Source organism: Oryctolagus cuniculus, chromosome 15 (genome assembly GCF_051225735.1).
Source record: "Oryctolagus cuniculus isolate XC-2025 breed Fujian yellow rabbit chromosome 15, ASM5122573v1, whole genome shotgun sequence".
NCBI lineage: Eukaryota > Metazoa > Chordata > Mammalia > Lagomorpha > Leporidae > Oryctolagus > Oryctolagus cuniculus.
The window spans coordinates 7924068-7935386 of NC_142881.1; the positions used below are offsets into that span (position 1 = coordinate 7924068).

General features: G+C 62.1%; 1 protein-coding gene across 1 annotated transcript; it reads right to left on the minus strand.

The window, feature by feature from the left end:
* Nucleotides 1–2117: 2117 nt before the first annotated feature.
* On the minus strand, nucleotides 2118–9283 carry HMX2 (H6 family homeobox 2). The gene is made up of 3 exons (XM_002722595.6): nucleotides 9149–9283; nucleotides 3572–3840; nucleotides 2118–2729 (listed from the first exon to the last, which is right to left on the minus strand). The coding sequence occupies exons 2-3, from the start codon at nucleotides 3837–3839 to the stop codon at nucleotides 2176–2178; spliced, it is 822 nt and encodes a 273-aa protein (XP_002722641.2). The 5' UTR covers nucleotide 3840; nucleotides 9149–9283; the 3' UTR covers nucleotides 2118–2175.
* Between the last annotated feature and the right edge of the window lie 2036 nt (nucleotides 9284–11319).

Genomic DNA, 11319 nt, shown 5'->3' on the forward strand with positions numbered 1-11319 from the left:
ATTGGGTCACCTTTAATTGGCAATTTTGGATTAGTAAAAAAAAGTGAAATATACACATTTTGACAAACTGTAAGCGACATTCCCTCAAATGTTAAGGGCAAAACAGTGATTAAATGCACACAGTGACTAACATGGCCACTTCCTATAAGAGAAGTGAACCTAGGAACACAGTGACCCAACGCTGTTAAAACCATCATCTCATTAAAAAAAAAAAAAAACTGCAACATATTGAAATGCAGACGAAAACTGACAGGGACGGACTAACCCTCTGCACGTAGCTCCTCGGAAGTAATTTGATCGTGTCTGCGTGGAATATTCAAGCAGCAAAGTTAGAGGGAAATCATTTAAAGAGAGTCATCTGGAGAGAGAGACTATTGAAATAAAGTAGTGCCCATAATAAATCGGAAGCAAACAGGCCCAGCGCCGCTGCCGGCTTCCCTCCCACTGCCCGGTGGTTAGCCTCGGCTCTCCCGGGTTCCAGGGCTCAGTCAATATTGGCGTGAACTCGCTGAAATGAAATAAATGCAGCTGAACCAACCTAGTGTCGGCAGTTAGCTCTCACTAACTTCCTTCTGACGTCACCTTGGAATAGATCGTGATCTTTATGAAGTCGAATACAAGGAGGGAAAAAAAATCTTACACTGGACAATATCAGATTGGGGCTTTTGGGCCAAGCACTTCCCACTAACACTGCATGTCGCTCGGTCTGCAGATACTCGGTTGGGATTTTCAGAAAATGTAGTGATTTCGATCTCTCTCCAGGAGAAGTCTCTCCTTCCCATGTTTCCCCTCTGGAGGGTGGGAGCCGGCCTGGGTGCTGCGGCCCTCTGGGGTCTCCGGCTCCCTCGCACAGACTCCGCTCGCCCCCCCCCCACGCCCGCCCCGTGCCAAACCAGCAGCCTCCTACAAGCCCAGGCTCGCCTTTCCGATGTTTCCCGAGAAACAGGTGGCTGCGACCTAAGCGGAAGGACCGCAGACTACGTGCACTGCTGTCCCGCAGCCGTTCTCCGCGCGCGGCGCCCTCCCCGCCCCGCGCGCCACGCATCCATTCGGAGCAAGTGGCCGGCCGCTGCCCCGTGACCCGGTCATTGAGCCACGCACAATGCAAACCGCTAACAAAAACCAGTGAGTGCGGTTCGGAAGCGCCTGTGCCTCCCGATCTTGCCTCGCCTGGTCTTGGGCCTGGGAACCCTTCTGGGCCGAAGTGCGGCCTTGCGGCGCCCATTCCCGCTTGGGGCGGGACGCGCGGCCGCGGCACCGGCTGCGGAGCGCGGTGCGGCTGCAAGCCGGTGGCGCCAAGGTTCGCGGCGAGCCCTGGGGGATGACTCGCTGGGTGCAGGCAGCGCCACCGCTAGCCCTCCGCGCTCGGAGAGGAGACGCGCGGCCCAGCCTGCGCCACGTCCGGCGGTGCCCTGCTTCGGCCAAGCTCGTTCCGGGAAGGCACCCGCTCCAGCGGCGAGGCCTGCCTCCCCGCTTTTGTCTGACTCCAGCCGGGGTGCGCCCCAGCCCGCGCCGGGCTCAGAGGCACCGACAAGGGGTTGGAAAGGGAACGAAGCTCCGGCCACGTGCCGCCTGGGCGGCGCCAAGGTCCCGACCTTTACCCCTTGGCCCCGGCCCCATTCGCACGTGTTTCCAGCCAGCAGCCCGCAAGGCTTTCCACGGAACGGGGAGAAAACTTTGCGCGTGGCAGCGTGCCGGGCAAAAAGCCCTTCCGAAGTTAACAACGATGTTTAAAACGTTTTATTTTTTTTCCTCTTTAAAAATATTTACAGATCTGGACTCTTACCCCTTTCGCCCCTACCCATCCTCAGGATGAGAGGCGGTTAGAGAGTTGTCCGAAGCCCCGAGGGCCTGGCGCGGCGGAGCGCGCGTGCAGGTGCATATGTACAGGTGTGCCTACGGGGGCGGGGAGGTGGGCACCGGGTGCTGCCGGCGTTCCGACTTGGCCAAGACCCCCTTTCCCACCGCCACCACCGCCCACCCGAGGGCATCCCCCTCCGAGGTGGGCTTTCAAAGCGCATTGGTTTGGGCTGGGTAGCAAGCAGGCGATCCGGCTCGCGGGACGCCGATAAATACCCGAAAGGATGAAAACAAAAAAGCAGGACGGAGGCCATAAATAAGAGCTAACGAATACACATGGTGTATTTCTTCACGTCTCTGGCAGCTCGAGCCGGGTCAGTAGTCCAGCTTGTTGTACAGGTTGTAGAGCGGCAGGGCCGAGAGGCCGCCGCCCGGGTAGTAGAGCGGCGCCGGGAAGGCGAGCGAGCGCGGCACCGGCACGCGCAGCAGCGAGCTGTCCCGGAACACCAGCGGCATGCCCACCAGAGTCTGCGCCGACGCGTGCGCCATGTTGGCCGCCTCCAGCTCGGCCGAGAGCTGCCGCTTCCACTTGTTGCGGCGGTTCTGGAACCAAGTCTTGACCTGCGTCTCGGTGAGCTGCAGACTGGAGGCGAGGCAGGCGCGCTCCGAGCTGCTCAGGTAGCGCTTCATGTCGAAGGTGGACTCCAGCTGGTACACCTGGCTGCGCGAGAACACGGTGCGCGTCTTCTTCTTGGCCGCGCCCGCCTGCCGCTCGCCGCCGCCGTCCCGCGGCCGCTCGGGCCCGGGGGAGGGCGAGCCCGCGGGCAACAGCCTCTCTTTCTCCTCCTTAAAGTCCGGGGGCGACGGAGAGAGGAAAGGCGTGCGCTCCGAGCCCGCCGGCCCCGCGCCTCCGTTGCCCTTCGGGGTACCTGGGGAGCGAGAACAGAAAGCAAGGCATGGACTTGGGGCGCCCTGGAGACCAGGGGGATGGCAGCCGTCCGCAGGCTCGGTCCTGGCTTAGGGACCCCCATCCTCCCCTCCCTCTTGCGAGCACCTGAAGCTCCAACCCCTGACCTTTAAAAAAATAAAAAGCTACGGGAGAACTGAGTGACTGAGAGTCTGGGGTCTCCGTGCGCACACCTCTATGGCAAGAGGGGGAGGAGGTCGGGAGGGGGACGCGAGCATCATTTCCAAAAGCGACTGCGCCCTGGAACCACCGAGCGGCCGGTTCTCGAGGCTCATAGGGCGGCCTCATTTCACAGGCCGTTTGTTTGGAAATCACGCGAAGGGCTAACGTGGAGTTCTCCTTCTCGGAGGTAAAGAGAAGGCTCTGAACCGCACAGTTGTCACGGTCACCGCAGAGTGCTCATTAGAGGGACAGAGAGAGAGAGAGAGAGAGAGAAAGAGAGAGAACGCCCAGACCCGAGCTGCACACCTCGTGTCTGCAAAGGAAGCATCGGATGCGCAAAGGGAACGAGGGCAGAGCCGCGAGTTGGGCCGACGGGGTGCCCGGCCCGCTGCGATCCAGCCTCCCTCCAATCCAGCCTTCCCCAACTCGCCCGCGGCGCACGGGGCCTGTGCTCCCCACTTCCTCCCCAGAGCCTGGGGGCCAGCTGACCCCACGGCGCGCGCGCGCCCCCTCTCCTGGGCCCGGAACCCCCAGCGGCCGCAGCTCTGACCCGAGGGGGCCGCGCGCGGAAGTCTTGGCGGGGCGTGCTGCCTCCCGCTCCTCGCGCGTACTCGCGGCCGGCCGGCGACGTGCAGTCCTTACCCAGGCAAGGAAAAGGGATGGGGGGGTGGTGCTTGGGGCCCGGCTCCTTGGGGCCGTGCGGGTCTGGGCAGAAGCAGGCCGGCGCCTTCCAGCCGTCGTCCGGCTCCTCCTCCTCCGAGGACACTGACAGGCTGCGCTTCCGGGCCGGCCAGCCAGCCGGCTCCCGCGGCGTCTGCGAAGGGCCCCCGCCCAGGATGGACTGGATGGTGAAGCTGGAGACGCCACCGGCCGCCGGACACCCCTTGCCCGCATCTTCCTTGCTGCCCATCCTGGGTTCATAAGAAATCGGAGGAAACCAAGAACTCCCTTTAGACACGATGCGGGTGGAAGGTGGTGCAGAGAGGCGGCGGGGAGGGGCGGGGTAGGGAAGCCAGGAGGAGGGGGCGTCAAGGCCGGCGAGGCGTCCCCTCCGCGCGGGGGGCACGCGGGCACCGGATGTTTGGCGGGGGTCCCTGCCCGCCCGGCTCTGGGTGCGCCCGCCCAGCCCGGGTGCGAATGCCCCTTACTCGCCAGCCGGCTCCGCGGGTCTCGGGCAGCGCGGAGGCGGCGCGGCCTCATTTGCATAGAGGTTACCAGAGCGCGGCCAATCGCAGCGCCGCCGAGCGGCCCCGGAAAATTTCAAAAAGGCCCGGCCCGGCGTGCGGCGCCCGTGCGCCCCCCGAGCGCGCGGAAAGCCCAGCGGGCACCCGCTGCCCAGCCGGGGGGCGGCCGGGGCCGAAAGAAGCTCAGATTCCAGCCCGGGTCCCTGGCCTCTGCTGCAGCTCGACCCCCGGCCGTCTCCAGGGGTCAGGGCAGTGCTGGGCTCCGGGCAGGAGCCACCCGACGCCTCGCCAGGCGAGGAGTCCTCGCGCCTCCGAGGGTCTTCCACGGGCTGCTCCCCGCCCCTATCCCTTTGCGCAGCCCTCTATCCTGCCAGGCCCGGCGGCCCCGCGTGGGGATGGGCGGTTTGCAGGCTCGTGTCCCCAAACTAACGCGCTCTCTCCAGGAGTATGGCGGGCTGCCGTCCTGCGCACACCAGGTGTGCCCATCCAGGGCACAGACCCCGCCCCGACACAGGCCCAACAGGGCTACACGGTCTTTGCGGAGTGAGGCGGAAGCCCTAGACCTGGGGTCTTGAGGCCCTGGCTCAGGTCTTAGCACCGCCATTGACCCATTGCATGAACCTGCACAAGCCTCTGCCCTCGCGCGTGGGTGAAACGCGTTCCCTAGCGCCTCCCCTTTCTCCGGCTCTGAGCATCGCCTCCCGTGGGAGGGGAAAGCGCTGCGAAGCCAGCAGCGCTGGGAGGGCGCCCTCCGGCCGCCCTCCCGAGGCACAGATGAACCCCATGTTTCAGTAAAGAGCAGAGGTCCCGGAGTTGCTGCAGACGAGAGGCGCGTTGCTCCCGAGGAGTGCGAGAAGTGGTGGCCGGACGCGGTTTTAGAGTAGGGTAGAGTGCCCTTGTGCGGGAAACAGACCCTATGAGCCCCCGTCTCCTCGTTCCTGAAATTGGGCGCAGCGATGCCTGTGTCGCCGAGGCTGTTGGGAGGGTCAGGTGCCCAGGCTGGAGCCAGGCACCCGGAGGAGCGCAATAAGCCATGGCTCCTTCCTCTGCTCCCACGGCCGTCTTATGAGCCCTGGCTCTGGCCCCTTCAGTTCCAGGTCAACTGTTTCCTGATTTGGAATCATCCCAGCGCGCAGGCAAAAAAGTCACGGTGTGGGGCTACAGTCGTCTACACCACCCCCACGGGCACGAAGGCGAGGCGAGGCGCGAGGCGCCTCTGAGCCACCCCAACCCCGTCCCTGGGGCGGACCCTGTCTCTGCGGCGCTCCCAAATGCAGCCTGTGGGCAGGGGGCACCCCCGAATCGGTGCCGCGAAGATCCAGGCACTGCGGCCCCGCGACGGCGCGGTTCCTGCCTCGCCCGCGAAGCGCCCGGGGTATTGAGTAACGCGCTTATAATATCATTAGCCGCGGTGAGTTACCGACGGCGGCCCTGCCGCAGATCTCCCCCTACTTAACTCCTCCAAGGGCTCCTTAATGGGCTAATTGATTAGGAGTCGGCGGCGCAGCCGGGGCAGGGCCGGGCGAGGGGCGGGGGCCAGAGGCCGTGCGCCGAGGCCCGGGAGGCCGGCGAGGGGCAGGTGCCGGCCTCCGTCACCGCATTAACCTCTTCAGAGCTCGGCGGCGGGGTCGAGACACATTACAAATGGTCAGCTTTAATCATGGTGTCAGCTCATTAACCCGGAAGGACCCGGCGCTGAAATACAATTTGTGCGTCTTGCTCCCCGCGGCCGCGGCGCGGGCTCCCGGGCCTTGGCGCAGCGGGGCCGGCGCGCTCCCGCGCGGCTGGAGGTGCGGGCGGAGGCTCTGGAAAAGCCGTGTCCGACGCCCGCGCCAACAAACCGCGGCCTCTCGCGGGCACCCAGCCTGGGAAGAAGACAGTCCGGGTCAAGGGGTGGAACTTCCTGAGATGCTAATTAATACTGGGTGCGGGAACGTGCTGGAAGCCCCCGTCTTTCTTCACTTTATATCTCCCCCCGCCATGAACAGGAGAGGTAACCCAGGCACGAGGCGAAAAAATGTGGGCGGCCCTGGCAGAGAACGCAAGATTGGTGCTCAAGGTTGTTCCTCCGCCAGTCCCACGCCCTTGGGAACTTGAGGGACAGGTGCAGGGGGAGGGATTCTAAGGGCCCGCGGTATCCCGGGACGGCAAGCGATGGCGTGCGCGTGGAGCCTGAGGCGTCCGCGGCGGCTGCCGGACCTCCGAGCCAGAGAAGTCCAAGCCAGGAAACTGTGACCCTTCCAGCCTCTCCGCAGAGGCAGCGTGGGGAGTCAGCAGGCGCCCTGTGGCCTCGTATTCCGCCACCCCAGTCTCCCTCCCCCATCGGGGGTCCGGTCTACACCGAGGCGCCGCCTCCTCGCCCACACCTCCAGGTCTCCGGTTGTGCGCTCTCCTAGCTGCCCGCACGCACCTGCACTAACGCTTACGCGCTCACATTCCCTCCGCGTCACGCACACCCCGCCCTGAGCCAGGCAGGTGGCGGCGGCGGCGGGCGCAGGGCGGGGGCAGGGACCAGCTTTTCGGCCGACGGGATGCGGCTCTCCTGGGTCCCCTGCAGGGGCTCCGACGGCTGGAGCACCGACGGTGGGGACAATCCCGGGCGGGGGGGGGGAGGGGAGGGGGCGCTAAGACCTTCCCTCTCCACCCTCTTCGGACACATGTGGGGGTCCCAGAGACTTCGCTAAGTGCGCAGAGGCCAGACGCCCTCTCCTGGGCCCAGCTGCAAAGCTGACTCCCGGGAACCTCTACTTCCAGGAACCCGCATAGACCCCGCCACGCTCAGTCCCGCAGAGCGACAATCTGGCGACCCTACGCCCCTCCTCAAGCTGCCCACCCCCTACCCTGTCTGCTGAACGGCCACACCCGGGAAGGCTACCCCTCCCCTGCCTGCCACCCCTCGACCCGGCCCCCTAGGAACGGGGCTTAACGGGGGTCCAGGAAAGATAAACTTTGTGAAGGAGCGCTTAAAGTTTAGGTCCCAAGACGCCACTGCTCACCAGTGAAGCGGCCCCGAGCAAACTTGCCGAAGCGCCTAATAAAAATTGATCCCGGGTGCTCGGCGGCGGTTGGGAAATAGGCTGGCTGAGCCGGATGCCCGTGGAAGAAGGCTTCCTCCAAATGACAGATGAAGTCATAAACAAGTTTGATCTTGGAATCAAGCTTCGATAAATATTAAACACAGCCTGCCCCCCCCACACCTAACGCGAGTGGATTATGATATATGGCGCGTCCGAACTTTAAAATAAGGAAATACCAGAGAAAATGATCTCAATAAATTTTCTAAGTATAAACGTTGATTATGTTTCGATTTTCATTCAAGAGTCTCTGCTGTTCCTTCGTTGGTGCAAATGACATCTCGCAATGGGCTTTTGGGGAAAAGGGCTCCCTATTTGAAAGAGAGCGCCCCAGAGGTGTACAATTTATGTAATCTGTGGCTGGGAATGAATTGTGTAATTTATTGGAAAACAGAAAGTCATGAAGATTGGATCAGCATAGCCGAGTCCCGACACCCCCCCCCCCATCCATCAAGTTCCAATTAACAGCCTAACCAGAGAGCTTTAATGGGTTTCCAATCTAGTGGCCTGATAGACTCATCAATTCCTCTGGGAGAAATTAAGAAAATCGACCGCCCCTTGGCGACGCAGTGTCATTCCTTTCTGCAACTATATGTCAAATTAAAAACACAATTAAAATTTAAACTGTTTCAATCAAAGGGTGCCCTGCAACCTATGTTTCACTTAATAGAACTTTGATGAAAATCTGATGCGTGCACTCCATCACCAAGGGGGGCGAGGGCGGAGAAGGCGCTCAGGGGAGAAGGGGATTCTTTATATTTCTTGAAGACATCGGCGCGGGGGTGAAGCCGGCCAGGTGACTCCACCTTGCTGCTCCAGCCTCAGCGATGGGTGCGAGAGCGCGCTCTCGCTCTGGCTGCCCGGCTCTTCCTCTCGGAAACGCGAAGGGATCCTTTCGGAACCCCAGCTACACAGACTTCCGGCAGTCTATCCCGGAGGCGCAGCTGCCAAGCGAGGGATCCGTGCGACTGCGAGCAGAGCGCCCGGCTCAGAACTCTGCAGCCTTCAGCTCCCACACCTGCCGACGCTCAGGCGGTCTGCGTCCCGCAGGTGGAAACGTGGGGCGGACTCCTCGGCGAGGCTCTAGGGCAGGGTCGCCCTCTGGGCGCCGCAGCTCTCCGCACCCCCGACGCCTTCGGCGTACTTGTGCAGGAGGGAACCGCCGGGGTACAAGCAGCCCAAATCTCAACCCAGAATCCCTATCAGAGGCGCCCGGCAGTGCCAAGAACTACACTCGGCCCAGTCGTCTCCGCGGCCCTTTCATCTCTTCACCCCTCGACGGCCCCACTGAGGGTCAAAAGGTCAACATCAAGCGTACTGCACACCCAGATGGGCGCATGCGCGCACACACTGGCGTGCACATTTCCAGGCGCGCACGTCCAGGCGCTAGGGACCCCGGCACCCGAAAGCCGGGGAGGACCTGCAGGCGGGGCGAGGTGGCGGGCTGCGAGTGGGCGGGCAGCGGAGAGGAGGAGTCGCGCCCAGGGCTCTAGGGGGGCCACGTGTACGTGCTAGGACGAACGTTGTCCCCAAGGTCTGCCTGGTTGCACTTTGGACCCCAAACAGTGATTTCTTGAGGCTCGAGGCCCAGTAGAGGGGTCTTTTTCCTAACGGCTAAATTTGGAGCATTAACAGAGAGGTCCCCGGGCTGGGTCCCTGAACCCCAGGACTCGAAGATCCGGAGAGGTAGGGCACAATGGTGTCCTGGAGGCGGCCAGTGTTGCGACCGGCAAAGGCTCCGGCCCCACGGTCGCCCTCTCGAGTGGAGTGCAGCTGCTCCACGCTCGCAGAGGGGCGGAAGCAGGGGTGCGTGCTCATCACCCCCGTATCGCGAGGCCTCTTCAAAGCGCTTGAAGGTAGCTGGCGGCGCAGCCCTTCGGGCCCCAGGGCTCAGACCCCCTCCTCCCATTGCCCGGGCTCTAGCTGACGCAGTCGCGGAAGAGAAAGCGAATCCCACCGACCTTTCCGCCTCCGCCTCCGCCTCCTTCCCTCGGCTCTACCTTCAGCCTCGCCAGCGAGGAGAGGCGCGCGCCCTGGGGCTCACCCGGCTTGGCCTCGGGCTCTGGCGCGCCGGGAGCCTGCCGAGGGGCGTCCCGGCTCCGAATGAGCGCCAGTGGCAGGGGGCAGTTTATATCTGTCTTGCTGTTGTTTGATGTACACACATCTGCTCTATTTACTACCAAATAAAAGAAATACATCTGTGTTGCCAACAGAAACAGTTCGCACGCTGGCTCCGCACTCTCCCAGGGCCGGGAGGCGCTCAGAGCCGCGGAGCCGGGCACTGCGGGGACTTCGGCTGGGAGTGAAGTCCTGGCGGTAGGAGTTCGAGGGTCCGCGGTGGCGAGGTGGGGGGGGCTCCAACTCGAGACACCCCTGCCGGAGGATGAAATTCAGCTTCCGGCGGCAGAAGTGGGAGCGCCACCCTGCTCGCAGCCAAATCCTTCCCAAGATTCTTCTCGGGTGCCTTAGCCTGGGCCCACCGTTGGAAAACTGGCTGTCCAGGATCGCCTTCGCCACAGTGTGATGCTAAGCACATATGTGGCTGGGCTGCCAGGAGCCCCGTGAAGAGGGTGCCGCAGGTGTGCGGTCCAGAGTGGGTGTCTGAGTGTGATGCTTCTGTCCAGTGTGAATGTATCCTGTGTGCTGTTTGCACGTGTGGCTGTTTGGGGGAGGCCCACATCACTTGCTCTAACTTCAAGATTAATTGGGGGTACAGATGGGGGAAGATCTGAAGTTAGACCAGGCAGAGACATCGTTGGGCTCCCCCCAGGGGTGTCGGCCGGATCAGTGTCCTTGGATAGAGGACACGGGCTGCTCTGGCTTCCCCCATGGAATGTCCAGGAAGAATTCCATGCGACATCCTCCCTCTACGTCTGGTGAGTGGTTCCTGCAGACGCAGCAGGAAGGGGCATCCTGGGTGAAGGATGAAGATGCCCCCAGCCAGCTCTCAGGATGCGACAGTCTCGTCAAGTGGTTCCTTGCCCCCTCCTGACACCAGGCTTCCAAAAAGCCTGCAGTCACACCTAGGATGCTCCCTGAGTGGAGCAAGTTGTCTGCTCCACCTCCCTGCACACTGGCTCCACTCCTCCTGCACCGGGAAATACCATGACCCCCACCTGTCGCGAGGGAAGTGGACCTTTCCCACCAGCCCTGCTTCCAGCCTCCCAGTGCTGCCAGCCAGCACCACTCCCCTCCCCCAGTGCCTGTGGGAGGGGCGTGGGGGGGACTCTGGGGAGGGCAGCCGGGCTCCCCAACCAGAGGGAAAGAAGCCGCAGGGAGCAGAACACAGGCTAAGCTATGTTGATGGAGAACCAGTTATTTCTCGACTTGGTAAAGACTGGGTCAGTCAAGAACCGCTTTCCAGAATCTAAACAAATAAAGAAGTATTTTCTTGGCATTTGATTGCATCGCGTGCTGGCTGTAAAATCTAAGGCCGTGTTTGCTGTTGCAACATTATTTTTAATGAGCTGTTATTGGCGTGTCCCACAGTTAGTATTGCCAACAGTAAAAGGCATCACTCTGTTTGCAGGTAACACAAGGCACAACATATTTTGACCCCGAATTCCTGTTTATTTTTTCACTTACGACTCATGCCCTCATTTTTTTTTATTCCAAACCAGAGGGAAATAAAGAGAAGTCTGTCCTCACTGGGGTCCAGAGTAAAATTTTGCCATAGATATGCATGCTGGTTTATTTGGAGGCAGTTTCCATCAACAGAAAACGATACTGATATTTCGGCCACCATAGAATTAATCGTGTCGGGATTGAGTTCGAGGAGCCCGGCAAAGCAGCGGGCAAGGAAAAGCAAGCGCGTGCAGGCGCTCCCCAGTGGTCGCGCCCAAGTCCCCCTAGCCTCATCGCCCCCTGGGGCTCCTCAGCTCCACACGTACTCAACCGGGGTTCGCGGGTACACCCCAGCTTGCAGCAGGCGGCCACACCAGGCTGGCGAGGGGCACCGTTCAAGCACCTGCCTTTGCGGGGCAGACCTGCGGTTCCAGGCCGTCTTGGCACGCCGTGCCTCGGCAGGCTGCTCACCGAGAGCTGGGCGGGCCCGCGACCGGCAGCACGTGCGGCACTTCCTGGGCCCGGACAGTGGTGGGAGGCCGAGCGTGGCCGCTCTGGAGGTGTTGGG